Here is a 21,464-nt window from a genome sequence, read left to right as displayed (position 1 = left end):
CATCTCTGGGTTATTTGTGGGGCACAGGAATTTGTTCCCCCCCCCTTCAAAATATAGTCCGGCCCCCAAACCAGGTCTGAAGAAGAAGAGGAGGAGGAGGAGTTTGGATTTGATATCCCGCTTTATCACTACCCTAAGGAGTCTCAAAGCAGCTAACATTCTCCTTTCCCTTCCTCCCCCACAACAAATACTCTGTGAGGTGAGTGGGGCTGAGAGACTTCAGAGAAGTGTGACTAGCCCAAGGTCACCCAGCAGCTGCATGTGGAGGAGCGGAGACGCAAACCCGGTTCCCCAGATTACGAGTCTACCGCTCTTAACCACTACACCACACTGGTTTTAGGAGCAGTGGACCGGCCCCCTGCTGAAAAAGTTTGCTGACCCCTGATTTAAACCATGGGTGGGCAAACTAAGGCCTGGGGGCTGGATCTGGCCCAATCACCTTCTAAATCCAGCTTGCGGACGGTCCAGGAATCAGAGAGTTTTTACATGAGTAGAATGTGTCCTTTTATTTAAAATGCATCTCTGGGTTATTTGTGGGACATAGGAATTTGTTCATCCCTCCCCCAAATATAGTCCGGCCCTCCACAAGGTCTGAGAGACAGTGGAGCGGCCCCTTGCTGAAAAAATTGCTGACCCCTGTAAACCATGGCTGGGAAACCTGTGGCTCCCATCATCCCTGACAATTGGTCATACTTCCTGGAGGGGTTTGCTGTTGGGAGTCACAAGCCAACAACAGCTAGAGAGGGCCCAGGTGAGCCACCCTAATTTAAACCTTTTATTTAGTTCTTCAGCATAATTCCCCATTTCCCTTACTCACATCTTCCTCCCCTCCTTCTGTTTCCACTCCTTGTGTTAATTATTAGATAGGGAGCTCCTCAAAGTGGGGGGTTGTTTGTTGCTGGTGTCGTATGTTTCATTATGAAATGCAGTATATAAACGAATAGTTCTTCTTCTTCTTTTTTAAAGCCATGCTATATACAATGAGTGTAACCCACTGACAGGAAACTTGCAAGGGATGAATAAATTTATTATCATGTTGTCAGACAGAGTTTGACAAAGCAATCAGGACACCTCTAATGTAATTTAAACAAAGAAGTGAACACAATGAGGCACCTACTATGTAATATTCGGCTTTTGTAAAAGATTGGAGAACTTTTTCCCCTGCTTTCCTAATCTGGCACATTCAAGAGCATGGCCGTGTAGGAGATTCAAGGTTGTAAAAAACGGAAGCAGCAGCGCATCTTATTTATCTGTGCAGGGGAGTATTTTAACAACACGACTGTTTACCACTTCTATAGCATCGTTCAGGGGGGAATGAGTGGTGACTAGGAAAGTTGTCCCCAGTTAGCTTTGACACCCTGTCACCCTGGGCTCGCAATCCTGATGTGTTTCCGCAGCAGGCTGCAATCCACCTCATCCTCACTACTTCCTTTGACAGCTCAGCAAAGCATAGGAGCATGCCTTTCATTAGTTTTGCCATTCGCATGAAAGAGGTACAGACTTCTAAAACACCTGCAGACAGCACCTACTGGAATATATTTCTCAAGAGTGCACTGTATTCTCCCTTTGTTCTTGTTTCGGAATTTGAACAAGCTGTTGCAGAAAAGCTTTGACAGTTCTGGGAAACCTAATGCTATGGTAACAATAGCACTTCTGAGGAGGAAATGAGTTTTTTTTAAGTTTTAAGTTTTTATTAAGGTTTTTTTTGTGTGTTACAAAGCAAACAAAACGATCTGATCACAAATGGACATGGGAAATATTTTGTGTCCTCCGGCCTGGCACTGTTCTTGTATTCCTTAAGCAATGAACAGAGAAAATATTTGTTTTGTGAGAATTTTTTCAAACGCTGAATGTACTTTTGCCTGCAAAGGGCATATATGTAAACTCCTTTCTCGTTCTCATTTAGTTATTTATTTTTAAATAATAACTCCATTTATGCTGAAGTCTTGAGAAAAAATCCCTCTAATTAAGCATAACTTTAGGCTGAATATGACAAAAGCTGTTGTCTCTTATGTTATCAGACGCATTGTCTTGAAGTAGTTTTCATGCATTTATTAATAGATTGCTTGTGTATACTACTACGTTTATGCCGTGCTTTTTTGTACAAAAGTGAGATGCAGGCCATCATATTTTGATAAACTGTAAAATTCCTCTACCAACCCTTTTTTCTTTTTTAGATTTATAATAAGATTTATAATAAGATTTTTATAATAAGATTTATATACCGGCCTTGATCATAAGATCTCAGGGCAGTTCACAAAATAAAAATGAATAATTAAAACAAAACATCAAAACAATACCCCCCTTCCACAGACACATTTAAAAGGCTGTAGGATATTAATCAGCCCAAGGCCTGGTGGAAGAGGAACGTTTTTGCCTAGTGCCTAAAAATATATAATGAAGGAGCCAGGCGAACCTCCCTGGAGAGAACATTCCACAAATGGGGAGCCACCACAGAGAAGACCCGTTCTCATGTTGCCACCCTTCGGACCTCATGTGGAGGAGGCACACGAAGAGGGGCCACAGGAGATGCTATCAGGGTCAGGGTAGGTTCATATGGAGAGAGTCAGCCCATGAGGTATTGCGGTCCTGAGCCGTTTAAGGCTCCCCTCTGCACGCACCCCTTCACCCTTCTCTACTGAATGTGTAAGGAACTCCTAAATAGTTAATAAAAATAAAAATGATAGCATAAAAATTAAAATGTATGGCATTTTATGGATGTTGAATACTTTTGAGTTAGAAGAAATTAAAAATTAAGAACAGTGCACATGGTCATTAGCGGCAAGACAAGATGGTGTTAAATGTGATACTTTCTTATGACCCAATCACCATACATATATACACATAAATGATACCTTTTCACATTTCCGGAATGATGTAGAAGTGAAGTCGAATTAAAACCATAATGTAAGACTTAGGCCTCAAATTGAGGGTCTTTAAGCGGTGGTTGGTTTTTGTTTGTTTTTTAATCTGTTAGTTATTGATGCTCTGGGAAAGGGTACAATGGGGGTGGTTTTTTAAATCACTTTAAGGAGCTGTATGACTTTTACCTATTTTTATTCCCCACAAGCCTTTGGGGTGCTGTGGAAGGCTAATCAAATCAAATAAATAATTCCAGACAGAGAGTGGAATTTATATATTTAACATACAGAAAGAATTCTGTCAGTAACTTTCAGTAAAAGGTTTGGAGTTGACACTTTAGATACCTGGCATATCTGAAACAAAATTTAAATTGACGTTTCTTTTTTTCCTACCTGTTCAAAATGCATTTCTTTCTCCCACACAAAATAAGGCAACTGAAACTTCAGAAAAGTAGTCAATTAGCTGACAGTCATAGAAGACTGGGTTGTGGACCAGCCGTCTGAATACTAAGGAAGGAACTGTTCTAGTTTAGAAGGCTCCCTACCCCAACCAAATGTTTTTAAGGTTCAGGATCACTCATTTGCAAAATTTATTATTATTATTATTATTATTATTATTATTATTATTATTATTATTATTTGAAGGGCAGGATTAATAACATATACCATAAATGGCATAAGCATAAGGAATTAGACAGCAGAAATAGGGTAATTAAAAAGTTGTTCAAGGTGGTATTTTTTATTTCAATTGTAAAGGCTTCCTGTCCTAAATTTCATTATCATTAAACACACATGCACAAACAGAAACACTGCACCACGTTACTCCTTGACATTCATTAAGACAAAGTTAGGCAGATTTGATAAGGAGTTCTAGAACAATTCTTTTTCTGCTTTACTGCCCCATTTTCTGAATAATGAGAAACTAATGGGTGTCACTCAGAGTACCAACTTCCTAAATGGTTGTGCATTCTATTGAGAAATGAGGCTTAAGGGGGAAGGGGAAGGAAAAAAAGAACCATGGGATGGTGCAGAAAATAGAATAACCCTGTAGACCTGCATGCAAATCAGCTTGGAGCAGAACACCTCTTAACTCTTTCCGTACAACGTCTTTCCATTCACTTCTCAACCATCTCAAGCTGATGCAAGCCAATTCTGAAATTCGAATAAATTGTACAATTAAGGATCGTTTATTCCTGCCACAATTTTAAAGGTGGAGGTCATATTCTGATAGGGCTCAGTCAGAGGCTCAAACAGTGACTAATGTTCAGTTGGGGGAGAGGGGCCTGGGAAGAAGAACTGGACAGAGGTACCAATCTTCTTTTCAGTGGATGAAGGGGCAAACAGAGATCAAGGCAACCACTGTGGGGATTGCAAATCTAGCAGCTTATCCTAAAATATGAGAATAATCACATACGATCTAAAAGATTGGCGGGGTGGGGGGAGAGATACTGAACGGTTTATCAAAGTTGCAGCTTAATAATTTATCCAGATCACTTTCCCAACTACAGTGGTACCTCGGTTTACAAACTTAATCTGTTCTGGAAGTCCGTTCTTAAACCAAGGAGCGCTTTCCCTAATGAAGCCTCCTGCCGCTGGTGCCCTTCCACTGTTCAGATTCCATTCTTAGACGGAGGTAAAGTTCTCAAACCGAGACACTATTTCCGGTTTTGCAACGTTCATAAACCAAATCGTTCTTAAACCAGACTGTTCTTAAACCGAGGTACCACTGTATTGTGAAATGCCTGTGGAACCACAGGAGCTCTTATTTTCCGAGGTGATGCAAATTAAAGGGAGTATATGTAAGGTGTGTGTGAGAGAGAGGGAAAGACAGGTGGACAGATAAAACCTGGAATGAAAGCATGGAATCGAAATTCTGAGAGCAGAAAGTCCAATGTTAATCTCTTAAATTGTCAGTTATGCTTTGGGATGAAAGCTGCTTTCCCTTTTGGTCTGCTCATTCAATGCCCTGTGTCCTTTTGAGAGAAGGAAAAAGTGGCATCTGCCCCTTGCTGATTCTCATGCAGAAGTGCTGGTTGCCCGGCAAAGGACTGGGAGCTAGTGCTCAGAAGAGGAGATGCTTCCCTTCAACATGAGAACAGGGATTCCTGCAATGTCCTACTTTTAAAGGTTGTTTGTTTTTTAAAAATAATAATAATAATATCTATACACACCACCCTGACATTCTGTGCCACAGTGGAATGGACCTCTTTTTTCAATAGTGCATATAAAAGCAAGGACCGTCAACTCATTTTCCAGATGGTAAATACATTTTCTCAACAAATTAGAATGAGTGCTCCACAGCATTAGTAGCCAAGGAAATAATCTGAAACTGACAACTGTATGGGGTATTAGGGGAGGTGTAATACCTCTGGTGGGATGCAGGTGGCGCTGTGGATTAAACCACAGAGCCTAGGGCTTGCCGATCAGAAGGTTGGTGGTTCGAATCCCGGCAATGGGGTGAGCTCCCGTTGCTCGATCCCTGCTCCTGCCAACCTAGCAGTTCGAAAGCACGTCAAAGTGCAAGTAGATAAATAGGTACCACTCCGGCGGGAAGGTAAACGGTGTTTCCGTGCGCTGCTCTGGTTCGCCAGAAGCGGCCTAGTCATGCTGGCCACATGACCCGGAAGCTGTACACCGGCTCCCTCGGCCAATAAAGCAAGATGAGCGCTGCAACCCCAGAGTTGGTCACGACTGGACCTAATGGTCAGGGTCCCTTTACCTTTACCTTTAATACCTCTGGTGGGAGACACCTTCTGGGGTAATCCGTTCGCCTTTGGTCCCCACCCTGCTCTCAGCTCCACCTGTGGCTCCTAGAAGCTGTCAGGATGCGACAGTGGCCACACCCTGGGAACAGCTTCAACTGGCCAGCTAAACCAGGTGAGGGTAGCTGATGGGTCTCAAACCCTTGGTGAGTTAGGGACTTCCCTTGCATTCGAAGACAGGCTCCGGAAGATTGAGTGGACAAGACCAATAGTGGGTCCCATGGTCAAGAAGGTGGTCTCTGCATTTATCATATAGGGAGGGGAGGGGAGGATGGGGCTCCTCAACTTGGGAAGGTAGCCCATCTAGGAGAAGGAAAGCTCTGGCCCTACACCTCTGCTCCCTAGTGGAATATATCTGGGATAAGAACAGGATAAGGACTAAACCCAACAGAAATCCAGAATGGAATCCCTAAAGTGGCTGGATGGCGCTTTGTATGCCTCCTCCTGGCAACTCCTGCAGCTCAGCTGGTGCCAAACGCTCTGCTTTAGACCATATCAGCGATGCTGAGAGGGGAGTCTTCTCATCTGGGCAGCCCGGACCGCAAGACATAAATATAAAATTTATTAAATTAATTAAAACTTGTGTGCTGCTAACACAGAGGTTTGTCTTCACCTCCAGAGAAGCAGTCCATTGTCCCTTGAGACAGACGGATGCCAACAGCATAAAAAATATTGCAGATAAAGAACTGTTAGGACTAAATATTGAAATCTCACAACTAAGCCCAAGTTGACATCGCTGAGACAAGATCATAGGCAAGAGAGGCTCAAAGGGAGCAATAGGCCCAACATTTATATTCTGAGAAGCATATATTGTTCTCTTTTATGTAAAAAAAAACCCCATGTGTTATGTGTCTTTATTGTAGGAGTTATTTTTTATCATATTCACACAGCTAAGATTGGTTTTGTGGGGTATAAATAAAAACTGAATTACTAATTCTTGGAGCTACCACTTTTGCTTCCTTCCATCAGCCTCCAGTTCCTAAGGCTGCCAGGGACATTGAATTGGGGGGACGGGCAAAAATGGCTGCTTTGAATTTCTGAGCAAGTGTGGCTGAAGATACTTTCTTAAAACCATCTCCACTTCATGGGTAGGTGGTCAAATGTGGTTGTCTTTCCAAGTTGCAAGTTTCCATTTGGTACATGATCAATTGTACATCATCCCTGAACCAATTGGGCTAGTCACTAACTCTAAGGCTGGATCTACACAGATATAAAAAACGCTATGAAAATGCTATGAAAACCCCCCACCATATATATATACATACAATTTGCCATTGAACTCTACATTGGCATCTGGTGTCACATTTTTATAATGCACTTATAACGTTATAATTACAGCTGTGTAGAAGAGTCCTAACATTGAGCTAAGTCACAGAGTTCTCAAGGGAGAGAGAGAAGAGCAATAGATAAATATAACTAATACCTTGCAGTGGACGTCAACCTTTGCAGACTTCAGACCACCCCTTAGCTCAGTCATGTAGCCTGAGTCCCAGTTTTTAACCATATTTTAACCATTTTCAGTGATGGGCAGCTGTAACTCAGTTGCTGGTCCTGAGTCCCAACCCACGACCCTACTATCCAAAGCACAATTTGTGAAGTGCAAAACATTTCTTCTCAGGGTCCACATGTAAGCTGGCATTTATAAATAAAAGTAAGGGTCGTGTGGGGTAGGAATATATTTCATAACATCTACTTAATATGATTCAAAAAGAAATAGCAGCCTGTTTCGTTCCACTGCATGTGGAACTAATGATGCCTCTATGGTCTACTCTATAAGGGACTGTAATGTTTCAGGACTATTCATGAGGTTTACCAAGGTTTACTGGTTTATGCAGAAAGACCAGAGCACGGCTTCCCACTAGATTTTGCTGTCAACATTACCAAGCAAGAGCTTGAGAAATGTGCTATAGGGAGCACCTATGGGCTTGTTTACATGGCTATTTGCTTCCAAATATCTGTGGAAGAGTCAGAGGTTATTTGCTGCAGGCTTATTATTGTGAATAAACACCAGACTGTCCCGGGGCACTGGCTACATAGGCAAGACCCCCAGCCCCGACCCCCAGCCCTCTTGCTCATTATTCCGAGCCACTCTGGGGCATGCACACTTATCCAGTGACAGCGGCATATGTGTGAAAGCAATCCATTCCACACATATACGTATCCCCCGCTGGATGAGGAACCACACCTCTAGAAGGATGCTGTGTTTATGAACCGTGGTACTAAATCCCTGTATCCAGTACTAAGGGCTCTCTCTCTCTCTCTCTCTCTCTCTCTCTCTCTCTCTCTCCTGTGTGTGTGTGTGTCTTTAAGCATCAGTTGAAATTAGCAGCCCTCTCAGCTCTGATCACCTATTTGGCAGCTGTGGAGCGAGGGGGTGCTCAATTTTGTAACACCTTTCCCTACTATCAGGAGAAAGGGAAGCAGCTCATTAGGTTTCACAACACTGGCCATCAATTGGTTCGCAAGCAGATGAAGTTTTAATTGCTTGCAGCAGTGCCATGAGCAGCTCACTGTTGAGTGTTCATGTCTTTAGATCACAACCAGCATGTATTTTTCTTCTTCTGGTTACCGTATCAAAGAGCTGGCATTTACCTCCAGGAAGCTAATGACTCTCTGCAAGTTGTTACCGTAGATAATTCACTACAAATGTAGATAACTTCACCCATCTTTGCATACCTCGGTTGGCTATGCCACATTTATCCCAGGATGAAAACAAGACAGTCAAGAAGCTATCCGATGGCTCTATTTCTCCACTTCACATCACTTTTGATAAAAATGATTTTCTCTTACAAACACAAGTGACTAAGGTTATCATCTCCATCTCAATATAACTGACAGTGTTAACAAGCTCAGAGCATGGAGCCACAGACAAATGAAAGCTCATAGACAGCAAAGCAGGATTTGTTTGATGCCACTTGGAAGCACTTTTTGTTCCCTTGTTCATACCCCAAAGGCAGGACTGTCACACCATCTCACCTCCTGCACTCAATTGAAACCCACCGTTTTGATGGTAGATTTTAATGTAGACAGGGAAGTAGCACTATTGCCACATCTCTACTGGGCAATTTCATCTTTGCTTGTCCTCATCCACAACCTAAATGGCTGCGTTCAGCTGGACAATGGATATGCCGGTCAAACTGTACAGGGAATGTGACCCGCTGTTTTAACTGATCTGTTTCCGTTTTCAGAAAAGACAGCTTTGTAATGATATTTCTTGTCGTATTGAAATACACACTGAATCCTTGGTGGAAGCACTAAGAATGGATGATTCTGATAATGATCATCATGTGGTCTAAGTAGAACTCTACAACTTTACACAGGAGGATGATATATGCCGGGGGGGGGGGAGTGGTCTGGTTTTGCTTTTAATTTTTGCAGTCGGAGACTTGGATTAAGCTGCAAAACGTATATTGAATCTTATACTCCACCTGTGTGGTTTGAAGAAAACAGGGGCTGTATCCAGTTGAACAGTTACCCTAGTGTAATGACCCTCATGTGCTCTCTAAAAGTGCTCCAGGAAGGTTGAAGGAACCCCCAGAATAGATTTAGGGGACACACAAAAAGCATGTGTGGAGAAGAAGTTACATTGGAGATCTAAAAGTTGCCGTGCTAATGTATTAACACTGTCCATCAGTTTTGTTCTTCTCATCACAAAGTATTTATCAACAACGTAATGGATAGGAAGCATGCATTGAGAATCTCACGCAAAAGAAGAAGAAGCAAAGAATGTATAGATTGAAAATTGACCTGATTTGTCAGAGATGCTGGCTGGGACTGGTGTAGCAGAGCAGTTCGCATTAGCCTTTGCGCTGTCCTTGGAAGCACCAGCTTTTGGTCTATTTTTCGTTGCTTCTAGTGCTTTGACCTTCTTGGCATGTTTACTTCCTTTGTAGTGGGCCTCGGCCTGGCTCTACAAAGGAGAACAAATCAGGCTCACACTTTGCACTTCATATCACTTGATGGATGACAATGTAGAGAGAGAGAGATAAAAAGTTATACAACTTTCAATAATAGGCACCACATTTCTTTGCCTGACAAGTTTTTGTAGCACTTTATATTAGTGATCTCACTTTTTTTATGTATTCAGGAGATAAATATTAACAGAGATTTTTTTAAAAAAATGCAGAACATATTTTTTTTTATGGCATACAAAAAGAGGACCATCCTCTTTACTAATCTCTTAGCGGAATTCTATCTGAAGTCTTAAGCTGTTGCTTGGAGGTAAATATATCCAATTTAGAAAATGCATATTAGTCTGATTGCTAAGGCTGCAGTCCTAAACAGAGAGAAGTACCAAAGTCTACAGAAATCACTGCACATAAGTGCATATAATGTGCATATACTTGTTGTGCATGGTGGTCTTTATCTTCTGTGTACCCTAGTACAGCTTGCAGGCCTATCAATGTGAATGCACTTGGCCAGCCACATATTATGTCCTTCTATGTGCATGGAACTCACCTTTCCTTCCTAAGGTTCTGCACTCCCGGGCTTGCAGAAAAACAACAACAGGAGGTTTTATGGAACCACCATTGAGCCACCTTATATGGTTGGTAGATTTCATTCATTTTGGGAGCTGGCAAGCTGTGTAGGCCTGTACCAACGTAAGGCTACGAATAGTTACATCACTACCATGCCAGCAGGTGTGTTGGGGTTTATTAAGACAGACCATGTGATTCATCAATTTCTCATGGGCATGAGAGTGCTGATGAACACACACTGAGCTCCCGCATTTGTTTTAACGGTAGAAACAGATTTGTTTCCTCACAAGCCTTCATTCCGGGGAGCATCACTTCATTATTTAATCAGGCAATTAATAGGGGAAATCTTGCTATTAATGGGGAAAATATTGCTATAGTCTTAAAGGCATAAAATAATTGGATTATTAGTCATACTCAGAGTAGATCCATTAAGTGGGTTTGCTCTGGGTACAACTTAGTTGGATATCACTCCAACCCCTTATTTCTCAAAATATAGCAATGCTATAGATTTTGGAGCATATGAAATTCAAATTTAAAAGGTATGGTTCTTTCATAATGCTAAGGAAAAAGGCATATTTGCTGGCAAAATTATACAGGCCAGGTTGCAATCCTACGGACACTTACCTGGGAGTAAATCTCATTGAACTCAATATGATTTACTTCTAAGCAGGCATGTATGGGATTGCACCATACTATACCATAACTCAACCTCTCACAGGATGTGTTTTTTTGAAAGCCAGACCACTTTAGAGGGATGGCTGCTGTATATATTTATTGGGTGTGTTTTACAATCTTTGAACATTTGTATTCAGCTTCAATCCAATGCCAACTTATATGGTGGTAAGCCAAACTGAACTTAATGTACAATGTGGCTTACTTCCACATGTATAAAAGACATGCATCGGATTCAAGCTGCTAACTTTATAAGGTTGCTTTTATGCATTTTGTTTTCCAGAGGTGCACAGTAGCGTCTACTGGGTTTTCTTGCTGCATTTCTTAAGAAACAAAGCGAAACCTATAATGGCATTAAAGGGTAAGTGGGGAAACCAGATATTTTCAGTATTAAATGTCCTAGACATTGTTAATATGATAGGAAATTTATTCATTGACTACAGCATTATCATAACAAATTCGTTCCTGAAATATTTTTGACTGAGGTTAGAGAGCTAAAAACATTTCCTGATACATATTTAAACCCAATGTTTACTTAACTTAAATAACAGAACATGGACATGCCTGTGCCATTATTGAAGTGTACATATTAACTATTTAAGTTAATATTATAAGTGCAATAAAAACTAACACACAGGACACCCCCATCCATAGGCACATTGATTGGGAATAAACTCCACTCATTTTAACAGCAGCAACAACAAAATGCTCCCACCTGACATGTTTAGAGGTGGGGCGAACAAGAAATCATGCTTTTCATAAAGGGCACAGAGATATGGCCACAACTTGGCATCTCACATATAGAAATACAATGCAAGGGACATTTCTTGTATCATGCAGGTGGTACTGTTAAGAATACCGACATGGATTAGGAAGGTTGCACTTTTGCTCATTGTGTTAAAAGTGAAAACAAGCCATAAAACCAAGTGCACAAACTTTCCTCAACACCTCTGCTGGGTTCCAAACCCTCTGGGTGTTGTTAAATCCTTGTTGCTATAGGAAGGACAACTGTATTAGTCTCAGTGAAACTAGGTGCCATTGAAAAGTCACCTAGGGACATTGTGTAATAACAAAGCCTCGTCACTTGGGTGCAAGTGATGGGTAGGAACAGATGGAACGGAAGGGAAAACACACAAGTACATCTGTGTTCAGCAACACAGCCCTCATGGATTCGCTCATGGAAAAACAGCCATTAAGACCCAGCAGATAGGCTTAAGGTGCATGTGATGCAAAACACCAACTTTTCCACCTGGAAAAGGAATAAAACATACTGTATTTCTATATTGTACTTTTTGGTAGGGGACTGTGCAGAAACCTTTTTAAAAAAAAAGAAAAGAAAAGAGTTAGCATGGGGAGGGGGATATCTAGAAACTTAGGATAAATTGTTAAAATACTGGCTATAATATTTATAGCAGAAATGCTAAGGATGACTGCTTGCAAAAGTATACATCCTTTTCATTATTATTAGGCACCACACAAAGAGGGAATCTGATTAATTGGCAGCCCAATCTTAAACATGTTTACTTTGAAGTAAGTCCCGCTGAGTTCAACAGGATATATTTCCAAGTAAGTAAACTTAGGATTGTACTGTTAATTGAATAATCATTACTTTTACATGTACAGTACTTAAAGAGACACTGCTCCATTTAAAGTTAAACCAATTAAAAACAACAATTCACCTTTTGAATTGGTCATTTTGTTTGAGATATATGCTTTTATTAAATATTAACAAGTTGCTGTATGGTGGGTTGCTATTAAAAAGGTTGATGGAGGTTTTGCACCTTCACCATCCTTTACAATTTTATTTAAAAAAAATATTTATTTTTTCTTTCGGTAGGGAGGTATTTGAAGTAAACTGTACAATGTGTTTTCTGTATTACTCACATTGCATTTCTGAGCACCGCTATCTATTTTGGAGCTGCTTTTAGTTTTCTAGAAGCTATAGAAAAACAAACCATGTGCTCTATGTACAGAATATTTATACTGCTTCTTTAAGATGAAGCCCAGAATGGCTCGGACTAGGATGTGAGAGGAACAGGAAATAATGCTTTAACTTTTGGATGCAAAGCCTGAGGGAGAGGTTAGGTCCACTAAGTCAGAGGCAGGGAACCATTTTGGTGGCTGTAGATTGGACAAGTGGGTGGGGCTGCCCACCTGTCAATCACTTGGTGTCAGATGATTAGGAGCTTTGATTGGAACTTCAAAGCATCCCACACAGCTAAAGCCTGCTTTCTGCAGGTATCAGGTGTGTGATCTGTGCAGGTGACCTAGGAGGCTTCAGCTGTACTGCCTTTCACCATGTATGATGCTAGACAATCTATCATCATATATGATGTCGAAGGGTGGGGTGAGGAGGGGTGGTTTGGAGAAAACAGCCTTAGAGACCAAATTTGAACCCCTGGTGGGCCAACTCTGGTCAGTGTGTCAGAGTTTCCCCACCCCTGCACTAAGTTATTAAAAGTCCTAGACAGTTCTGGTCAAGAAGGCAATCAGTAACCCGTACATTATTCAGTTACGTTGTGTTCTGTAGGTTTAAATAAACAATTGTTGAGCTTAAGACATGCAGTGTGTCCTGCCACTCGCTATATATGAAAACTGTGTCAACAGATGGGGCCTGCTCTGAAGCTACAGTAGTACCTTGGGACGCAAACGGGATCCGTTCCAGAGCCCTGTTCGCATCCTGAACGGAACGTAAGACGCGACTGCACATCTGCGTGTTCGTGGGTCGCCGTTTCCGCGCATGCACGTGATGTCATTTTGACTGTGCATGCGCAAGCGGCAAAACACGGAAGTAATGCGCTCTGTTACTTCCGGGCCGCTGCGGAGTGCAACCCGAAAATATTTATCCTGAAGCGTATTTATCCCAAGGTATGACTGTATTTCATTTCCAGAAGCTAAATCTACCTGGGAGGATAGAAGGAAATATAACCCTCTTTCTTTTTTGAAAAAGGTGATTTTATTTTAAATGTTTGGAAGATACCTTGATGAAACCATTAAATATTGATATTATCAATTCTTTTGGAGGGAAATGATTCAAATGCCTGGTGGTCTAGTGGTTAAGATTCGGCGCTGTCCCCCATTTCTTTTCTCTCTCCTGTTTTCTCCAGCTTCTTTGTCAAAGGGTCGGGGATCTCTCATATTCAAACAAATGCAGTTTCTCTTGGTTCACTCATTACTTGTGAGGAAATGGACAAGGGAAGGGTTGGGAGAGCTTGAGCCACCATCTCAGCTGCTGTTCTTATTACCTAAGTATTTTTAATTTATTTACACATACTTATTTATTCTTCCAGGTCTCCAAGAAGCTCGGGTTGACTTGCGCGTGGTTTACACGACCTAGTTTCCAAGGGCTGAAGCAGCATGTGAGGACAAGGCCCATGGAAATTGAGAAGCAGATATTTTCTGGGGTCAATAGACCTTTAAATTACCATGACTGTTTGTTAAGCTTTCAAATGGCTACGCAACTTTCAAATAGATAGTGTCCCTTTAATTTTTTGGACTGTAACTATGTTTACTGCATAGCTTGTGCTGCTGAAAAGGCCCAAGGCAAAAAACAAAAGACTAGGACATGATAGACAGAGGCGTACTGAAGAGAAAGGCTGATATTGGCAATGGGAGTGCCTGCAATATCAGTGATAACCTACTACTGGCTTTGATTCACTTCATTCCTCATCTACTGTACATGAAACCTGTTGAAAACAAACAAAGCCCAGACATATATTAAACTAGTTATAAACTCAGTTATGAAATATATCAAACACTTAACCAATGAACACCCAAGTGAGATACTTCTATGGAAAGAAAAACAACAACAACACATGAACAAAATCTTTTAAATCTGAAATCCCCACTACGAGTGAAGATGGCATTAATTCAATGATGGGTTAACAGAAGATCTTTTTATACGTTGTGTTTCCCGCAACAAATATCTCAGTCATATTTTTAAAAGGCTATACACAGGTTTTCAAATGTACTGGGGCATGCAGAACTAACTCCAGCTACTGTCATAGGCTCAAGAGTATTATGGGAAGTAGAACTGGGCAGCAGTTTGGTGTGTGCACTATTTTTTTAAAAAAATATTTATTGAGAGTTTTAAGATTACAAAGAAACAAAGGAAAAAACAAGTAGCATTTAAACAATACGAATCAATAAAAAGAAAACAAGGTCAAAAAGAGAGAAAAAACAAAACACATCAAAATCAAAAAGCAAAAATAGACAAAAAATTTAAAAACAAATCCAATATTCCCAAATCCTTAACTGTCATTACCTTGTTTCTTTTTTTATTTTTTAATTCATCATTAATACACATATACAAGCATACAAACATACATTTCATACAATCTTTAAAAATCTTTCCACTTCTATTACTTTCTTTCACACACCTTTACCCTAATTTCATACTTCTTTTTCTATTACACATTGTTTTCCATCTTATTTGATATTTCAGTATTTGAAACGGAACTTGTTTATTCTAATAGGAGTTCTGATTTTGCAAGTATCTTTTAAACACCTTCCAGTGTGTGTACTATTTTAAATTCACTAGCCTTTGGTTGTCTTTGTAAGCTTCTTCTTCTTCTTCTTCTTCTTCTTCTTCTTCTTCTTCTTCTTCTTCTTCTTCTTCTTCTTCCCTATACCCGTAGATCTCAGGGCAGTTCACAACATAAAATCACAATATAAAAAACACAAAGCTTTGGGTCTGCTACTTTCTAAATTTACAGTCCGCAGAGATACACCATCTCACAACCTTTCGATGGGACTTTCAACAGGTGGCTCCTGCAAACAGGGCCAGACCAAGGCATTTTGTTTCCCGAGGTGAAAACATTACACCTTCCCATTCCATGTACTAAAGCCAACTGGTCTTGCAGATGATCTGTACTTAAACACCGATGATAGGACAATGTCCTCCACCACACCTGAGGAAAGTAAGCTATCTTTGATGGCACAGTTAGACTGTTAGGCACACAACTTGTCACCAATCCCTGCAAACTCCCCCTTCCCTCCCAGCCACATCTGCCTCACTCTGCCTAATGTTTGGGCTGAACCTACCTACAAACTGAAATCCATAAGGTTGTGCCACACTGTGGAGTGACGACCCAAAGGCATTGTAATGTTTCAGCATTTTAGAAGAACATTTGTCCTAATTCAGCAGGTTCAACAGAGATATTGATGCAAAAACAGGGCCTATATTCATTTCAGTGTTTCACTGTATTGATGGTTGTCTCTGAGCGTTGTACAAGCAGTCATCTACCTTGAAACCCCACATTCCATCTCTAGAACATATGTTTGAATGTGATGCTTTGTCTAAGCAGGAAGCTCAAGAAAAAGGAAGATAGTCCAGTGTTTCCCAAACGTCCCCTCCCATGGACCACTTAAAAATTGTCGAGGGTCTTGGAGGACCACATCATCATCAGTCTGTTGAGCAAGTGTAATGCACTGTGCTAAATGCTGCATGAGTTTAATTGTATTTTAATTGCTTTCTAATTTCATAGATATTTTATTTTGTTGCATTACAAACTAAATTCTATAGAATACAATAAAACACAATATAATAAATTAAAGGCGCACTAAAATGTAATTAAAATTTAATATACATATTTAAAGAGATGGATGCACCATCTTCTCCCTTCAACCATTGATCCACAAGCACTTGAATGATGCTCACAGACCACAATCTGGGAACCCCTGAAATAGTCCATATGAATGTAATTATATTTTTGGGGGGATAATTTTTAACGCCATTTTTTGATTTGCAAATTTAACAAGAGAGAAGCAAAACAAAAGTACAGTATACTAAGAAATGAACAGCAAATAAAATTTCAGTGTTTTGCTCTCAGTTATTTCCTACTTAGCAATTTGAATTAGGGATTATGTGAAAGGAGCATAAGGAAACTCACTACTGAGAACCTTCTGAGAACATATTTTCAGATGCTTTTAATGGCTCGAGGCAGGCACAAGACATTACTTTGAATTCTCTTTATGTACATATTTCTTTCTTAGCTCTGGATTGTTAAAATTACATGGTTTGTAATAGAAGTTTGGGAATTCTTTTAATGTTTTAATGTGGACGCATGAAGTGCTGTGAACTTTAATTGTAGCTTTCTGTTACCTGATCTTGACAAAATTATATACCCTTTCCCCTTACTGGCTTGCATCAATGAAGGAGCCAGATGGTAAGAGAATAAGCGTAAGGCAACTCATTACTTTGTGTGGTGATGTAATTCAGCAGTATTCTCATTGCACTCAAGGATTATCCTGCATAACAGCAGAACTAGAGCCATGTATTATATTTCAGATAATATTCTTGTTTGCTTTTCTGTCACCAGCCAGCAGAGCTGCCCTGCCAGATACAATGACAACAGGCACAACAACACTGCAATTATGAAAAGAGGAGCAGATGTAATGAAAAATAATTTGACCCACTCCCCCCCCCCCGCATTTCATGACCCACCTTGTATATTGTTTGATTTGAATGTGTTTGTATTGTAGGACACAATTTTAGTTTGCTGGTTTTTGTGTGTACTGAAGAAACCAAAACATAATCTCCCTATGCAGACATAAGGACCAACTGTTGTTTGTTTTCACAAACCATGGCTAAGCATTATGTTTGAATACCTAAATCATAGTTAAGGATGGCTGCAAAACAAGATCGTTTATTTATTTTCCATCTCTTCCTTCCTCCCAAAGTGGCCCAGGGCAACAAACACCAAAGCTAAACAATACGATAAGAAATAAAAACAGAATATTTAAAAACATTTAAGAATATCTAGAAACATTTAAAAACAGTCTAATAACCTCACATCTAGCAGTTTCAAGGTTGCCAGAAACAGTATATTTCAGCCATCAGGTATGTCTTTAAATTCCTCCTCCCATCTTAATAAAGAGTGAGACAAATGCACCTTACTTGAGAGGGCATTAACTGGGCAGCACCACATGGCAGCAGTACCAACAGAGCCTCTCCTGCTGATTCTAAGGTCTCAGATGGTTGTTACTGGGTGAGGTGGTCTTTTAGATACTTAAGCAAACTGTTTAGAGTTTTCTGCACCAGCACCAACTGCCTGAGCTGGGTTCAGTAGCTCACTGGCAGTCAGCGCAGAACTTTCAGGACCTGTGGCACATGGTACCATTGTGATGTAATGCATTACAGGGAATTACACACCAAATAAGGTTTTGGCGTTATGAGCATGCTCAGCTTTGCGGCAAACTCTAACCAATCACAAGGAAACATATACATAAGGAAACAGTACACATCCTCAACACTGCGGTAAAATCAGACCAATCACAGGGAGGCAGCGTTGTCTGTACCTCTGGATGCGAACGGGATCCGTTTGGGAGCCCTATTCGCATCCTGAAGCAAATGCAACCTGCATCTGCGAGTCGCGATTCGCCGCTTCTGCGCAGGACGTCATTTTAAGCGTCTGTGCATGCGCGAGCGGCGAAACCCGGAAGAAATGCATTCCATTACTTCCGGGTTGCTGCGGAGTGCAACCCAAAAATGCTCAACCTGAAGCAACTTTAACCCGAGGTATGACTGTACTTACGTGCCTTATAAGGAAACGGGGAGAGGGGAACTAAGCATTCTGATTGGATGGAGGATTTGAAATGTATTGGAATGTATATAAACTATATGAAAAGGCGTGTGCTCCAATGTTCTGGGCCCATTCTTTGTGGAGCAATCCCACTGGATCAAACTTCTGCTCAGAAATAAACTTTGGACTCCCTTTTCCATGTGATTCTTTGTTCACTTGTGAGATTGGGCAGGATTTCCTGCAACAATTGGGCTGCGCACTCAACCTAGCAGCTGCATTAGCTGCAGCTTTTGTGTTATCTTCAAGGACAGGTCCACATAGAGTGCATTGCAGTAATCTAGCATGAACAACTGGGACCAGGCTATCCCATTCCAGAGAAGGCTGTAGCTGGCCTGTGCGGGGCCTCAGCATTTCCAGCCACAGGAAGCACTTGGTATGCCAGTGGCAAAATGGAATCCAGGAGTGTTCCCAAGACTACAGTCCTGCTCCTCCTTCAGGGGACTGCAACCTCTGACAGAACAGGTTGTCCACACAGGAACTTGCATCCACAGTGCTTGCATTTTACCAGAATTCAGCTTCAGTTTATTGGCCCCCATCCAGCCCCTCACTGCTTTCAGACGCCTGCCCAACATGGGACCCTTTGCCTGAAAGTTTTTTAGTTACTGCTCCTCTGTAACATGTGGTCTGTAATGTCTTACTACTTGAATGTATTCAGGAACTCTGTAATCTATTTTTGCGGTCTGCTTCATATTAGGATTTTCTTTTCTTTTCTGCATGTACAAAGGCCACACATCAGACATCTATCTAGTGTGTTTGTGGATTGAGTATGAATCTTTAATGTGGACATGCCATGGACAACTTGAATGAAACACATGTGTCCAAGGACCACAGTTTGGGAACCCCTAGCATAGACCTGTTATGATCCGCCCTGAGATCTACAAATGAAGAGTGGTACAATGGTACCTCGGTTGTCGAACGTACAGTGGTGCCCCGCAAGACGAATGCCTCGCAAGACGGAAAACTCACTAGACGAAAGGGTTTTCCGTTTTTTGAGCTGCTTCGCAAGACGAATTTCCCTATGGGCTTGCTTCGCAAGATGAAAAACGAAAACCTCTTGCAAGTTTGTTTCCTTTTTCTTAACACCGTTAATACAGTTGCAACTTGACTTCGAGGAGCAACTCATAGAACGCGGTGTGGTAGCCTTTTTTGAGGTTTTTGGTGATTTTTGAAGCTTTTCCAAAACTTCTTTAAAAACTTTTTTGGGGGGGTTGGATTTTGGGTTGGGGTGTTTGGAATTCAAGGACTTGGTGTTGGGGAGGGGTTTGCAAGAATCTGGAAGCTTGTGTTTTTTTTGTTTTTTTGTTTTGAATTTTTATGATTTTCTGTGACCATTGGGCCACTCTGCTGTTTTTTAAAAAAAATTCTGGATTTGAATTTCTGTGTGGTGGGTGGCTGGGGGAATAGTTGAGGAGGGGTTTGCAAGAATCTGGGAGCTTGTGTGGTTGTTTTTTTTTTTTTTGAATTTTTATGATTTTCTGTTTTTTAAAAAAGTTTTTCTGTCATGTTTAGAAACTTAATTTATTGTTCCTTCAATTTTTGAAATGCTCTTTACAGTATGTGTGACTTTAAAGAGCACTTAATAAACTCTTGTTGTACCAAATTTGGCTTTGTTTGGACTTTTTTTTACCATAGGAACGCATGAATTGAATTTCAATGCATTCCTATGGGATTTCGTGCTTCGCAAGACGAAAAATTCACTCGACAAAAAAACTCGCGGAACGAATTAATTTCGTCTTGCGAGGCACCACTGTAATCCATTCTGGAAGACTGTTTGACTTCCGAAACATTCGATAACCTGAGGTGCAATGAGGGGTCAGCAAATTCCATTGAGAAAATGGAGAAACGCGCCTTGGAAGCCGTTCAACATCCGAGGTGCGTTCGAAAACAGAAGCATTCACTTCCAGGTTTTCAGCGTTCGGCTTCTGAGACACTCAAAAACCAAGGTTCCACTGTATACAAATTTAATGAATAAATAAATAATAGACAAAAGCCAGCTGGTTTTTACAGGCTTAGCTTAGTATAGGACTGCTTCCTAGTTTCTTACTGTATTGGTCACTACAGTGAAATATTAGCTTTATGTGGCTCAACAGAAACATCGAAGAACCAAACTAGGAAACTACCTGAGGCGCCACAATCCCCGAGGTGCCTGCCTCGGCTACAAAAGTGCCTTGCAGAGAGCAAGGAAGCTGCCATCTTCATTTCTGGAGGAGGCAGGTACAGAAGCAGGTTAGCAGCTCCTTGGCAGTTTTGATATTCCCTCCGTTCCAAGGGACAGGATTGAGAACATTTCCCCCCCCCCCCATCTCTACCAGCTGCCTGAGGGCAAAGTCATAGTTGTGAAGGAAAGGAAACAGAGAAGTGACAGACATTTTTAAAAAATGAAAATAAAAGAACAGTCATCCCGGTTAACTCTTGCATGTTTAAGGTGCTGTTGTTATATTGATCTACACTGGCTCCCAATATGTTTCCAAGCACAATTCAGTGCGTTGGTGTTGACCTTTAAAGCCCTAAACAGCCTCCGTTCTGTCCATCTGAAGGAGCAACTGTACCCCCGTTGTCCAGCCTGGATCTGAGGTCCAGTTCCGAGGGCCTTCTGGCAGTTCCCTCACTATGAGAAGTGAAGTTACAGAGAACCAGGCAGAGTGCCTTCTTGGTAGTGGCATCCACCCCGTGAAATGCCTTCCCATCAGATGTCAAACAGATAAACAACTATTTAACTTTTAGAAGACATCTGAAGGCAGTCCTGTTCAGGGAAGTTTTTAATGCCTGATGTTTTATTGTGTTTTTAATATTTTGTGGGGAGCCGCCTAGAATGGCTGGAGCAACCCAGTCAGATGGAAGGCATAAAATATTATTATTATTATTATTAATATTATTATTACAACAACACATGGGAATGGGCAACATTTTAATTTAACCAAGGCAGTAAACACCACCAGCAGTACCTTGAGTCATACCCGTCTAAATAAGCTGTCTGTCTCACTCGACTAACGTTAGAGACGGCCTGCTTCATAATGATACATTGCACTAAGTTGGACTTTTATTTCCACTCATTTAAAATATAGAATCATAATTATAAAAATTATATGTATGGAGCCTGGTGCTTGC

At 41.0% G+C, this 21,464-nt stretch overlaps 1 protein-coding gene and 1 long non-coding RNA gene across 14 annotated transcripts in view; both read right to left on the bottom strand.

The window, feature by feature from the left end:
* Positions 1–21,464, bottom strand: part of ZNF385B (zinc finger protein 385B) — a 182,399-nt gene that overhangs the window by 11,368 nt on the left and 149,567 nt on the right. For all 13 annotated transcript variants that reach the window (XM_083496618.1, XM_083496623.1, XM_083496626.1 and 10 more), the window contains one exon: positions 9,371–9,533. In XM_083496618.1, coding sequence (XP_083352744.1) covers positions 9,371–9,533 — 163 coding nt within the window. The remainder of the gene's footprint in view (positions 1–9,370; positions 9,534–21,464) is intronic.
* Positions 15,334–18,026, bottom strand: LOC310704383. Its single transcript, XR_014524752.1, has 2 exons — positions 17,672–18,026; positions 15,334–16,452 (listed from the first exon to the last, which is right to left on the bottom strand). It is a non-coding gene; the product is annotated as an uncharacterized lncRNA (long non-coding RNA).

The sequence above is a fragment of the Podarcis liolepis genome, assembly GCF_965112155.1.
Source record: "Podarcis liolepis genome assembly, chromosome: 1".
NCBI lineage: Eukaryota > Metazoa > Chordata > Lepidosauria > Squamata > Lacertidae > Podarcis > Podarcis liolepis.
This window is presented reverse-complemented; position numbering and strand designations above follow the sequence as displayed.